This window comes from Mytilus trossulus, chromosome 10 (genome assembly GCF_036588685.1).
Source record: "Mytilus trossulus isolate FHL-02 chromosome 10, PNRI_Mtr1.1.1.hap1, whole genome shotgun sequence".
NCBI lineage: Eukaryota > Metazoa > Mollusca > Bivalvia > Mytilida > Mytilidae > Mytilus > Mytilus trossulus.
The window spans coordinates 69,938,815-69,953,822 of NC_086382.1; the positions used below are offsets into that span (position 1 = coordinate 69,938,815).

Below are 15,008 nucleotides of genomic sequence, written 5' to 3' on the forward strand. Positions count from 1 at the left end.
TAAACGTATAAGAAGTCTGCATGTTGAGCTATATTTACGAATGATACCGATGATAAATTTTAGTTTATGTTTTGACTAGTTTGTGATATCGAAAACTCTGGTGTAATAATTTTTCAGTAATACATAAATTTCTCTCGTTAAAATCTAAAATATTGTTACATACACGAGCGAATCGTACAAGTTGAGATATATAAACACACTAAGATGGTGACAAGGGAACGTCACCATCTAAAAATGGATAATAACGATAGGAAATAAAAAATCATCTCTTCTATCATAAATTGTAGTATTTAGCTTTCCGTTAGTGATATAGATATCAAGGTCGAGGAAAGGACAGTGGTCATTGTTAGTTTAAACATATTTTATTGTCCAAAAACATTGACAATAGGATTAGACACAAGTTTTGCAACTTAGAACGTCTTCTCCATTACATACAAATAATAAATAACCGAACAAAAATGAAATACATAATAATAACATCATAAACAATATTAATATGAAGACATGAAACTAACGAGAATTTAAACGACATGACTCATCTATTTCTAAAAGTCGAATTGACCGTAAATTTTTATGATAGACCTACCTGGTAGGTTGTATTAATCTTGGAATAAATATTCCCTCAAAAGGTAAGTGTTTACTGTATTTTAAACAAATAAGTTAAATTGTTGTTGTCAACTGATGAATTATATACTAAAATCAAATTGATGATCCATGTCTTAGGAAAAAATGAACAATTTCATTCGAAGTCAACAAAAAGTAATAACATTGTTATTGGTATATATTTAACCATAATGTCTATAAACTATGAAAAGCGATTGGTCTCTTTAATATAATTCTGCACTTTTATAAAAATTAGCCTGTTTATGTTAAAAGTAAACAAAGCATTGCCGTACATTAAATTTTCAAAGTCGGTAGGTATATTTTCTTTTCTAAGTTCAAAAAATAAGGTATTCCTTTGCACTGTATAATTTTTACACGAGAGGAAATAATGTTGGGCATTTTCGTATAAATAACCACATTGACACATTGCGTTAGTTTTAATATTAGCGTGATACAGATCCATGTTCAGGGCACTGCATTTGTTCCTTAATCTTGCGTGTAAAACATTTAAATATCTATCGCCAATATTGAAATATGTAGGGGGTGATTTGTTTTTATAATATTTCTGTTTAATTTTCAATTTAAACATATTTAAAGAAAGTTCATTTCTAACACTTAAATCAAGCGAATTCCACAGTTTGATACTAGATGGAATAAATGATTCCTGATAAAGAGACAGTCTGCTAGAGGTTTGGTATATATTTTGACTGCTTCGTAGATTGTAATTGTTTGTTTCTGCAACTGTAGGGGGTATTAAATCTAATAAATATTCTGGGGCATCCTCTTTCATAATTTTGTAAAATAAAGTTAATTTCTTAACTTCCCGTCTAATCCTTAATGTTTCCCATCCCGTCTCTAAATAAAGTGATTGAGTGCTAGCATAGCTTGTTAGATCAGTGACAATACGTGCTGCTTCCAGTTGTAATTTTTCTAATCTTTCAGAAGTCAACTGTCCGCAATTATCCCAAACTTCAGAAGAATATTCTAGAACAGGCCTTATAAAAGTTAAATATATTTTTTCTAAATATTCCCTTTTTAGTCGGAATTTCAAACGTCGAAGAACATTTAATTGTTTTTCTATTAAAGAATCGACATGATTTGTCCACTTACAATCACTGCTAAAAAATATGCCTAAATGTTGATGACTAGTACCTGTATCTACCTGAACTCCGCCAAAATTAAAACTCAAGTTATTTTTTGATTTTTTGTTACTAAATAACATGATATTATTTTTATTTGGATTGAATTTTTGTTATTGTTAGTATTAGCTTTATTTAAAGTAAGTTCAACAGGATATATTTCTTTAATATACATACTGAAGTCGTCATTATTGAGAGCAAAAAGATCATCCAAACATCTAAAAGTATTATTAAATTTATGTATCAGATGTTGTTTCGATGGGTTTTTGCTTATTTTTGTCATAAATTGTTACTCATAGCAATACAAAAACAGGTCCGCAATAAGTGGTGCACAGTTAGTCCCCATTGGAATTCCGATAACCTGACGATATACGGAATCCCCAAAGCGAACAAAAATTTTATCTAGTAAAAATTCAAGGGCATATATAGTATCAAAGCATGTCCAATTGACAAAGTTTTTTTGTGTATTGCTACAAAAAAATGACCAAAAGAGTTTGAACATATATATTCACATTCTGACTTTTTAAATGCCCATTTAATTAGGTGTTTGATTTTTTTCTTAATGAGAATGTGAGGCAATGCGGTATACAGGGTAGACAAATCAAAACTTTGAACAGATTCAAAATCACCAATATAAGCATGCAATTTATCAACTACTTCCAACGAGTTCTTGACACTCCAAAAGTAATTAATTCCACTATTTTCGAAAGCCTTATTTGAATAATTTATTATCAGGTTTTTAATTGTACCAAGTGTGCTGGTAAGAAGAATAGACAATTAGTTGTGGAACAATGGCTTGAAGACGAAACAAATCTATATGTGTAAGGTGTTTTGTGTAGCTTCGGAAGCCAATACATAGTTGGAACGTTCATTGTATTTGGCTCTGCTTGTAAAGCGGTAGCTAAAATGCATTAATATAACTTGTGACCCGTTATCACTGAATTGTTGGGACAAAAACCACTGAATTCAACACGCCATAAGTGATAATAATCCTTGTGTTAAAATGTAATACAAACGACTCATACAAAATACAAAATTATGGCATTAAAACAAGTGACTGTAGATGAAGACAACAGCGCCATACCATCATACATGCCAAAATAGTATTGCATTCATATGAAAATGATTTCAAAAGTTGCTTAATTGAACAACATACATCATTAAGAAATTCTTATAATTCACATTTTTTTTATGATATTGGAACCCTTAGGCTTAGTTCAGTTTGAAAAAACAACAGAAAAGCATAATATGAGTTGTAATTCTCACTTTGAAAAACTATGTCCATATATACTGAGTAAAGTATTCACATGCAGAACTACATTTGTACATTCCTATGTAGAATAAGTCTGTGCATATATAGAAAAAAAGTATATTCACATGAGGTTAACTATGTTCAAATAGATATATAGAAAAGTATGTGCATATAAGGTAAACGATGTGCATATTTAGGAAAAGTATGTGCATATAAGGTAAACGATGTGCATATGTAGGAAAAGTATGTGCATATATATATATAAAAATAAGTGCATATAAAGTAAACTATGTTCATATATATGCAAAGTATGTGTTTACATAGAAAATACATGTGCAACATTGAAAAGTATGTGCATTCATGTATATAAACGTTTGTATTCGGCAGCTACGGCGTTCCATAAATAGGCTCTTTAGCAAAACAGCGCATGTATATAAGAATACGAGCAACTTGTGCGCACAAGTTGTACAACTCGTGCGCACAAGTTTATAACTCGTGCGCACAAGTTGTGTAACTCGTGCGCACAAGTTGTGTAACTTGTGCGCACAAGTTGAATTTTTTTTTTTGCATGGCACTCCAGGGCTTCCGTACCTTGATAAGATATGCTCGGGGATTTACGTTCACTTGACCCACGGAAAGCCAGCTTTATTTACATGTATGTAACCAACGGCATTTCTAGAAAGAAGTGCTTTTCAATATAGCAAAAAGAAATCTGATGTTCATGCAGTGGTTGTCGTCTGTTTATGTGGTTCATACGTGTTTCTCGTTTGTGTGTTGTTTTTTTATAGATTAGATCGCTGGTTTTCCCGTTTTAATGGTTTTACACGTCTAGTAATTTTTTGAACTCTTTATAGCTTGCTGTTCGGTGTGAGCCAAGGCTCCGTGTTGAAGACCGTACCTTAACTATAATGCTTTACTTTTGTAAATTGTGACTTGGATGGAGAGTTGTCTCATTGGTGTATATATATACTGTTCTCTGTTCCTGGAACAAGGCGCGTCTATATAGCTAAGTTTCATCAAGTTTCTAAACTCAAAGAAATAATTCAGATATCGAATACTGTCAACATGGACTGGTATAAATTACAAATAAAGATTAATATAAGTAAAGTTTTAAAATTTACTGACACAAACATGACAAATAAATGACGTAATCCATGCGTGTATCAAATTTCAGGCTTTTTTGTGGTGAGGAATATTCTTGGAACGAGAGGCCAATTTCGCCCTTAGTACAATGGTGTAATGCAGATCGCAAGTCTATTAATACAATGGTTGATAATGAAATTGAAATGAATATAAAATTACTACTTTACGGAAATAAATAAGAATAATTGACAGTCATCGATTCGTTTCATAAAAATCAATTTTTAATTCCTTTTCTTTCATATTTTACGCTGTTTCGTTATGTCAAATATAATTGCTTTATTTGTGTAAATGCAAGTTGAAAATATGATGCCTATATGTATGTCTCGTTAGTTGAATTTTCCTAAATTCAGTCGCTGTTTAATGTACATGCATGTGCTGTCTTTTTTACGAATTGCGTTATGATATTATTATCTTCTTTTGTGAAACGAACAGGAGAATTGGTAAGCAATCGGTTCATCTAATGCTGTGTTAAATTGAACACCGATTAAAATGCTTACTTTTTGCATATTTTTCAATCATTATGATATTTTTTTTTTATATAGATTTGATTGTTGATTTTCCAGTTTGAATGTTTTTTACACTGTCATTGTTGGGGACCTTTGTGGCTTGCTGTTCGGTTTGAGCCAAGGCTCCATGTTGAAGACCGTACTAAAATGGTTTACTGTTACAACAATGTGACTTGGATGGAGATTTGTCTCATTGACATTCTTACCACATCTTCTTATATCCATAGTATGGTAAAACGAGTGTTTGATAGTTATCATTTGAAAAAGAATTAACTTGCACAATTAACATTTAACTATGTTGATGATATTTTTGTTTCGCCTATTTCCAACTGATGAACACAAGCAACAGTTTATATTCAAAGTTTCTGTAAAGAGAAATATACTTGAATCGAAAAGATGCAATTAAAAATATTAAACGAAATGAATAAACGCAAGAGCTATAAAATTTGGCAGGTTTGATTTAAAAAAAAATATATATAAACTAGACAGTGCAAAAGATTTCTAATACATTTACTGTCAAGAAGATGAGATAAAACACGTCAATCGAGAAATATCGTCAAATGACCATCACGTGATTCACAAAACATGACATATCACTTCATGTTTGCAGTTTTATGTTCAAATAGCCATTATAAATGACTATATGTACGTCAGGTCATAATGTCATGGTCAATGTAACTGACCTAAACAATTGTTACAACCAATCGTCTATAGCCGATAATTCCAATAAGGAAATCCTCAACTATATAAATGAAAACTTTGTTGGTTGTTATCATTCATAAAATCTACACGCATTGGTCTACATCAGGATGAAGTCTATTATCTATTCTATCGTTCTCTTACTTTCAATTTATTCTACTCAAGGTATGTAAAATGCATAGAGTTTAGAGAACAACTAAGATACGTCTTATAACATTACTACTTTGTTTCCTTAGCTCTTCGTTTCTTCAAGATGGTTATAGACGAGACTAGTTTGATGGCAAATTATATAAATATTATTTTTTTTTCTATTTTTTTCTTCTTTTATTTTGGTTTTTTAAATACCACATTTATCAGATTAATTCCGTATCAAACGAGCTGTATCCCCTAAAATAATGACAGTCAATTGCAAAAGATATTAAGCATGAAAAGAAAGAATTCGCAATGCATATTTAAACCATGGATAAACGATTAAAGAAGAAAAAAATAGAAATTCAAATTGACTTGTGTAGGCTTCATCTACCTAAAAAAAAAGGAGTCGAACTAATTTTGAACTATTTTGTAGGTCGCAGCTATGGCTACCACAAGAAGACGAAAAAGGCACCAGTTGTGTTACCCAGCATCAAAATTCCACACTGTAACGTCGGATGTACAAGACAGTTTATATCTCTAGAATGTAGACAGGAAACATTCGGATTTGAGAATGGCGTGAGATGTAAGGGATGCGACATTGATATTTGCAGAGGCAGGGGAGATAATTTCAACAGATGGCAGGACAATGAAAGAAGAGAAAATAATGGTCGCTGGAGAAAAAAGGATCAAGGAATCGATGTTGGATTCATTGATAACATTCAAAATGACATTTTAAATCAAGGACAAGGGCTAGATCAAGGTGATAGGTCAAGAAGTAGATTCGATACTAGAATAAATAGACAATCCAGAAATGAATGGAATTGATAATCGGACTTTCGTGTTAGGAAAATATGTTATCACCTAGCATGTTATAATTAGTCATGAAATCCACGTTATATAAGTGAAACATTGTGTCAATGTTTTAATATATTTTTGCAAATAAAATTATGTTTTTTATCAAATATATATCGATTATTTTTGTTTACTGATAACGCAGTATAAACCTCGCTAAATATTCTAGATATTAAGAACTTCCAGACTGTTGGACTTCTCATGGTGGGAGAAGGCAGTGTGTTAGCTCCTTGAACTAGAAATTGAAACAAATTACATTGTTTCTGTGGTGTGACGGATACCAATTTTAAGAGTTTAGTTAAAAAGTTCTTAAATGCTGTATCGTTAAAAATCACTTGCTTTGTGTTTCTGTTAAAAGTTAAATCACAAAAATATTGAACTCAGAGGAAAATTCAAAATAGAAAGTAATCAAAACGCAAAATCAAATGATTAAACACATCAAACGAATGGACAACAACTGTCATATTCCTGATTTTATATCAACCTATAAAGGATTGAAATATGTGAAGTCCTTGACTGCATTTACATCAACTCTTATTCATGTTTATCATTCTATACGATCATTATATAGTTCTGTTTTATTTTGTTAGATTTTTATATTGAATACACAAATTTGAATACGTTAAATGATTGCCAATGAGACAAATATCCACAGTTTCTTAATATTCCTATTGGATCTTTACATTCTGTACACAAAAACAAAAATAGAAAAAAGAATAACAAGAATACATTTTTTCTTCTAATTTAATATATAGCATATTATATATAGAGAATAATACATGGCAAAATCCGTATCTTATGTCGTATCATCCCGAGACATCAATATCAGCCCAAGGGCCTTTAGGCCCGAGGGATGATATTGGTCGAGGTTGATACGGCATGTGATACGGATTTTGCCATGTATTATAGGCTTTATCATATATTTCAACAGAAGAGTATTATATTATATGAACTGTTTTCTGATCCATAGCACTGGGTTACCTTCAGTTCTACTTTTGTCTTGTTTTAAAGGCCTAAACAGAATTGCTCAATTACTTAATATCCGAAGCACCTTACAATTTGCATGCTGTTGTTTTAAAAGAATATTTTGTTTATTATTGTATTTATTTGTGTGTTTTGTAATTTTTATAGTTGCATTTAGTGTGCCAAAAATATGAAAACTTGACGTTCGTGACGTCACATACCAAACAATGACGTCATTAAAAAAAATGACCTATTTTGAGGAAATTTTTCTTGAGCAAAACAAAGAAAACACTTTTTGTAAAAAAAAAAAAAAAAAGTAGGGTGTGTGATAAAGGGTAGGGGTGCGATAAAGGGTATGCGATAAAGGGTAAGGGTGTGATAAAGGGTATGCGATAAAGGGTGTACATCAAAGTTGCGCGATATGGATTTTAACAACAGGCTATTTATCACATAGATGCAAAACTACTGTATTTACTAATAATTCTAATGCAATTTGGATGTAACAATTTTTTTCATTGGCTAACAGTTGCCGTCAAATCCACAGTTGACCAGGCGTAACTAAGGAGAGACCCGCCATTTTGAATTGATGAATCAACAAATGTTCGATTACTACTATATAATCAAAAATAAAACAACACCTACCTCGAATTTGACGTTTTAATGTAATGTTATCCAAATTTGAAGCGTACAGGTAACGAAATAACCTCCAGTTTGTAAGTTTTCGTTTGTATGACGTCACGTTTAGCCATGACGTCTTTGTGCCAAAATTATTCATGAAGTTTCGCGGATTTTTTTTTATTTGACAAATTTAGACATTTTTTCAAGTTTTATCGGATTTTTTTCTTTTTGTAATGCATTAGAATCGGAATAACAGGACTGTAGTTGAAGAGTTGCCACCGTCAATTTTGATTTGACGGTCGCAAATCTGCGTTTTACTGTCTCCGCTCCGCGTCGCCAGTAAAACTGCATTTGCAACCGTCAAATTAAGGAATAACAGTACTGTAGTTGAAGAGTTGCCACCGTCAATTGTAGATTTGACGGTCGCAAATGCAGTTTTACTGGCGACGCGGATTGGAGACAGTAAAACGGAGATTTGCGACCGTCAAATCAAAATTGACGGTGGCAACTCTTCAACTACAGTACTGTTATTCCGATTCTAATGCATTACAAAAAGAAAAAAATCCGATAAAACTTGAAAAAATGTCTAAATTTGTCAAATAAAAAAAAATCCGCGAAACTTCATGAATAATTTTGGCACAAAGACGTCATGGCTAAACGTGACGTCATACAAACGAAAACTTACAAACTGGAGGTTATTTCGTTACCTGTACGCTTCAAATTTGGATAAAATTACATTAAAACGTCAAATTCGAGGTAGGTGTTGTTTTATTTTTGATTATATAGTAGTAATCGAACATTTGTTGATTCATCAATTCAAAATGGCGGGTCTCTCCTTAGTTACGCCTGGTCAACTGTGGATTTGACGGCAACTGTTAGCCAATGAAAAAAATTGTTACATTCAAATTGCATTAGAATCTACAATTGACGGTGGCAACTCTTCAACTACAGTACTGTTATTCCTTAATTATACGATAAACTTTTTATATTGTCAATAGACACAAGTATATTAAAAAGTGAAACAGATATACATTAATTTTGTAATCGAACTCGAAATGACCTCGGTAAGTAACTATGTTTAACATTTGTTTAGGGGCCAGCTGGAGGACAACTACGGGTGCGGGAATTTCTCGCTACATTGAAGACCTATTGGTGACCTTCTGCTGTTGTTTTTTTTATTTGGTCGGGTTGTTGTCTCTTTGACACATTCCCCATTTCCATTCTCAATTTTATTTTCTAATTTTAAATGGATAATTCCTCATTAAATTTGAAAAAACGTTATGGTAGGTAGCTATGACTACGTTAAACGAAGTCGCTGAAATGGTGGTCTTCATTAAAATCTTTCAAAAACAGGTCAGGCAAAGAACGAACGACATGAATATACGTCCCGGCTATTAGGCAAAGTGACGTTTGGGGTATTTCAAAGGACATAATTTTGTAAAACTGACCAATGATTGCATAAGCAATAAATTAACCATAAATAACTCAAACCTTTGTCAAATTCTTTCACATATACAGATATACAAAGATTTGCTATGCCAGTTTGACTGTACCTGTAGCAGTCGTATTACAAACAATACATCACATCCTAATTTGACCGTGATGTTGTTATAAGAGCCTGTCAATATAGATACGACGAACGTAAATGATTGATTGATACATTTTTTTTAATCTTTAAATACAAGTATTGTTTCTCTGGAACCATCATTGAATTTGATTTTTTTATATTTTTTTTAGATAATAAACAAATGCATATGGCTAAAGGTGCATTTATTTATGACGTTCTGACATGAAATGTTTGTCAATCAAAATTTAAGTTAATAATTTAGTTGATTTTAGGGCCACTAGCTGTCAAATTCATGTTCACCGATTTGACTCAAAGTTAAATGTTAAAAAGACAATTAATATCAGAGGGCTGTTTTGTTTTAAACCACTGAACGATAAGGCTCCCAACTTGTTACAACAATATAAAATAGTTTACAAGGTAATCAAAATTATCATTTACTTTGAGCTAATAAAAAACTACTACATGTATACATCAACCATATATTAAAAACATCTAGCTTAGAAATCATTTATGTATCAAAGCCTTGTATATTGGAATGCTATAGGTTGCATTTTGTAAATAAAGCTGTTTCATAAACCATGACTCTTCTGGGGAAATAAATACCATTCATATATATTTTGCTTTATTTACGTACTCAGGCACTGGTTCCGAGATATGATTTATCTCATAGAAACATTACTATGGAAATGACCGGCAATGGAATTGAAATATTAGTAAGACATAAGGTAAAGGAAGGGGTAGTGCAGAGCTTTAGTACAAGTTTAAACTCTAAGTTCGGGACATGTAACTATTGATCTAAGCCACACAGCCCTATGTTTTGATCTTTGAGTAAAACAGTAATCAACTTTCCGTTCTAGGATACACTTATAAATTTAAAAAAAACAATGGGAAATAAAGCATTTAATGACACTTCATTTATTTATACTTGGTGCATGAAAATCTACTTGGTGCACTGCATTTATATACTTTCACCATGCAACTTTACTTGGTGCAGCAAATCTACTTGGTGCACTGCATTATCACCAAGTTCTCTTACTTGGTGCAGCAAATTCTAGTTTAATTTGTAATTTTTGATTTTTATCTAAAATGACAGTTTATTATGAAGTTTCTTTAGAAGTAAACATACATATATTACCTAATTGAAAAGGGTGACATTCCTTTACAATGTATGGATTGTTAAATTATTTCTTTTTAGAGATTTTATGCAACCTAAAATTGTCAGAGTAAGTTGGATGATCAAAATAAAACCGGCGATTCATAATGATTTTCAGTATCTATATATGCATCTTAAGAAAATGTAAGACAAAAAAGGGAATACGAACTTGACCAGATAAGCTCGCTATAAAGTTTGGAAAGCCAACAATATATATAAACAACGGGAATTCTATCCGGAACTAGTGATATTAACAAACATGTACAGTTCTTTTTTTTTGGAGCAAGACGCGTCCCTTTACAGATGAGTTCGATCAATTTTTTTGAACCCCCTCCCCCCAACACAATTCTGATGTCAAAAACTGTCAATATGATCTGAGGAAATCCCTAAGTAAAAGTGACAGCAATCGATTTGCTTAACCATGTGTTCAGTTTTACTTCCTTTTCAGTAATCTTTTATGCTATTTCGTTATATTAAATATACATTTTCCTGTGTGTTAAATGCAAGTTGATAATATAAACTTATAAAGCCTATACACGTGCAGCATAAGTCTGCGTTGATTGGATTTTTCTAATTTCAGACGCTGTTTGGTGGACATCATGTGCATGTCTTTTAAGAAGTTTGTTATGATATTTATATTGTCTTCTTCTGTGAACGTAGATGAGATTAAGTAAGCACTCGGTTGATCTTGTACTATGACAAATGGAACACCGATTTCAATGCTTACTCTTTGCAAATTTTTCAGTCATGGTAATTTTTTTTTATAAAGATTTAAGACCGTTGTTTTTTCAGTTGGAAAGATTTTACACTAGTCATTGTTGGGGACCTAAATAGCTTGCTGTTATGTGTGAGCCAAGGCTCCATGTTAAAGATCGTACTTTTACCTATAATGGTTTACTTTTACAACATGTGACTTGGATGGAGAGTTATCTCATTGGCACTCATACCACATCTTCTTATATCTAAAAGAGGGACGAAAGATACCAAAGGGACAGTCAAACTCGTAAATCTAAAACAAACTGACAACGCCATGGCTGAAAATGAAAAAGACAAACAGAAAAACAATAGTACACATGACACAACATAGAAAACTAAAGAATAAACAACACGAACCCCACCAAAAGCTAGGGGTGATCTCAGGTGCTCCGGAAGGGTAAGCAGATCCTGCTCCACATGCGGCACCCGTCGTGTTGCTTATTACAAATCCGGTAAATAGTCTAATTCGGTAGGTCAAATTCATGAAAGGGAAGGGGATTGTAGTTACGACGTAAGGAACATATCCGATATCATTTGTGAAACGGTTATTCCATAACGGTCAACCAACTCGTGATGGCGTCCGTAAAATTTACGAAGGGATGATTTCAACTTCACCATTTGGAACTCTTGGTTAAATAGCTTCCTTGTGAGCAGTAACCCTCTATCAAGAAAATCATGATAGGAAATGCAAGCACGGGAATATCGTATCAATTGGGAGATATATACCCCGTATGCAGGTGCTGCTGGAATGTTGCTACTTAGAAATGGAAAGTTCACAATTGGAAAGCTGAAATCATCTCTTTTGTCGTAAAGTTTTGTCTTCAACCGACCCTCATTGTCAATTTCTAGATGTAAGTCAAGATATGAAGCCGACTTAACTGTATCTGTAGTATCCTTTATCTCCAATTCGATGGGATAGATGCGATCCACATAGTCACCAAATTTTGAATTGTTTAGTGAAAGAACGTCATCTATATAGCGGAAAGTAGAGTTAAAGGATATTGCTAACTTCTTATCTTTCTTCCTAAGAAGTTCCTGCATGAAGTCAGCCTCATAAAAATAAAGAAACAAGTCAGCAAGTAGAGGGGCACAGTTTGTTCCCATTGGGATGCCGACAGTCTGTTAAAAAACACGTCCTCCGAACGTAACAAATATGTTGTCAATCAAGAAATCAAGCATCTAGATAATATCTGTTTCAGAGAATTTTTTGTTTGAATCAGAATGATTCTTTACAAAGTATGATTTATCCCTCCCCAAGACAAGATACTTGTATCTACGTTGGCCATTCTTTTTTATGAAGCAAAGTAATACCAACTCTTTTAATTTTAAGGTATGGTAAAAGGGTGTTTGGTTGTTATCATTTAAAATAGATTGCCATCGGACTTGCACATGTTACATGTATCGTGGATGCAGATATTATTTTAGTTTCGCATATTTCCAACTGATATACAACAGCAAAAGTTTATATTGAAAATTATTGTTAAGAGAAATACAAGGTATATATAAATGGAACGAAAAGCTGAAATATATTTTTTTATACGAAATGAATAAACGTAAGAGCTAAACAATTTGGTAGGTTTTATTTTTAATATGATGTAAATAAAAGAAAAATCAATAAACTTCACAACAAAAAATGGAAAGAACAGTTGATTTCTAATCCATTGACCTTCAAAAAGATAAAATAAAACACATTTATTGAGAAATATCGTCCAATGACCATCACGTGATTAACAAAACATGACAGATTTATTCATGTTTGCAGTTTTATGTTCAAATAGCCATTATAAATGACTATATGTACGTCAGGTCATAACGTCATGGTCACTGATATAAATTATATATACACATCATTTTTAATAATCAATCGTTTAATTGATAATTCTAATAAGGAAACTATCAACCATATAAAAGAAAGCTTTGATACGTTGATATCATTCATAAAATCTACACACATTGGTCTACACCAGTATGAAGCACATTGGTCTGCACCAGTATGAAGTCTATTATCTATTCTATCGTTCTCTTACTTTCTATTTATTCCACTCAAGGTATGTAAAATGCATAGAGTTTAGAGAACAACGAAGATACGTCTTATAACATTTCTACTTTTATTTCATTTGTAAATTTCCTTCGCTCTTCGTTACTTCAATATGGCTATAAACTAGACTAGTTTAAAGGCAAATCAAATTAAAGTTAAAATTATTTTTCAGTTATATTTGAATCTATTCAGCATAATAAAAATAGCCCGAATAATTCATCGGGTTTATTTTCTGTAGCATATTATAATAAGATAAATTATAGTTTATAAGTGTCACATATTGATCTTAATGTACATTAAAATACATAACAACCTCATAAAAAAGGATCAATACCCAACCTATAAAGACTTACCAGACACTGTTTACACACAGAATAAACGGTGAACATTACACAATATTTATTGTTTTCTTTCATTTCGGTTGATAAAACACCGCTTCCGTATTAAACGAATTGTCTCCCCTGTAATAATGACGATCAATTGCAAAAGAGATTGAGCGTAAAAACCAGAATTACGGGAATACATAGAAAGCATGATTGAATATCATAACCATGAATAAACGAAGAAAATTATGAAATTTTAAATTGACTTTGTGTATGCGTCTTCTAAATAAAAAAGGAGTCGAACTAATTTTGAACTCTTTTGTAGGTCGCAGCTATGGCCACCACAAGAAGACAAAAAAGGTTTCAGTTGTGTTACCTAGCATCAAAATTCCACTCTGTAACGTCGGATGTACAAGACAATTTATATCTCTAGAATGTAGACAGGAAACATTCGGATTTGAGAATGGCGTGAGATGTAAGGGATGCGACATTGATATTTGCAGTGGTAGGGGAGATAATGTCAAGAGATGGCAGGGCAATGAAAGAAGAGAAAATAATGGTCGCTGGAGAAAAAAGGATCAAGGAATCGATGTTGGATTCATTGATAACATTCAAAATGACATTTTAAATCAAGGACAAGGGCTAGATCAAGGTGAATGGTCAAAAAATAGATTCGATACTAGAACAACCAGACAATTCAGAAATGAATGGAATTTGTAATCGGACTTTTTCAAAAATACGCTGTCAGCTACTAGTATCATGTTATAATTAGCCATGAAATCCATGTTAATTGAAACAATATGTCAATATAAATGTTTTTTTTATATTTTTGCAAATAAAAATGTTTTTATCAAATATATATAATAGACTTTTTTTTTAATTGACAATCCAGTATAAAAAAATGTAATATTCTCGATTTTAAATACTCTCAGACTTTCAAACTTATCTTGAATATACAGTTAGTTTGTCGGATATCAGTTTTGAGATTTTAATTATAACATCGAGCATTCTTTAAGGCTATATTATCAACCATCACTTGTTTCGTTTTCATGTTTTCTGTCAATTGTGTATAATTACTTTACAGACATACATTACTTTTGATAGTTTTTTATATTGAATATACAAATTAGACGTAGAATGATTGCCAATGAGACAACTTTTCCACATAGTCAATATATTACTATTGGATCTGTAAATCATGTTTTAGCCTTCTTGTCGAGACGCAAAATGTGGGAGTTTATTAAACCCCATCATATTTGTATGT

The 15,008-nt window shown here is 32.0% G+C and overlaps 2 protein-coding genes across 2 annotated transcripts; both read left to right on the forward strand.

Moving 5' to 3' along the window:
* Positions 1-5,393: 5,393 nt before the first annotated feature.
* Positions 5,394-6,405, forward strand: LOC134688443 (uncharacterized). Its single transcript, XM_063549160.1, has 2 exons — positions 5,394-5,507; positions 5,908-6,405. The coding sequence occupies exons 1-2, from the start codon at positions 5,453-5,455 to the stop codon at positions 6,297-6,299; spliced, it is 447 nt and encodes a 148-aa protein (XP_063405230.1). The 5' UTR covers positions 5,394-5,452; the 3' UTR covers positions 6,300-6,405.
* Positions 6,406-13,301: 6,896 nt separating this feature from the next.
* Positions 13,302-14,553, forward strand: LOC134686573 (uncharacterized). The gene is made up of 2 exons (XM_063546243.1): positions 13,302-13,431; positions 14,070-14,553. The coding sequence occupies exons 1-2, from the start codon at positions 13,377-13,379 to the stop codon at positions 14,462-14,464; spliced, it is 450 nt and encodes a 149-aa protein (XP_063402313.1). The 5' UTR covers positions 13,302-13,376; the 3' UTR covers positions 14,465-14,553.
* Positions 14,554-15,008: the final 455 nt, after the last annotated feature.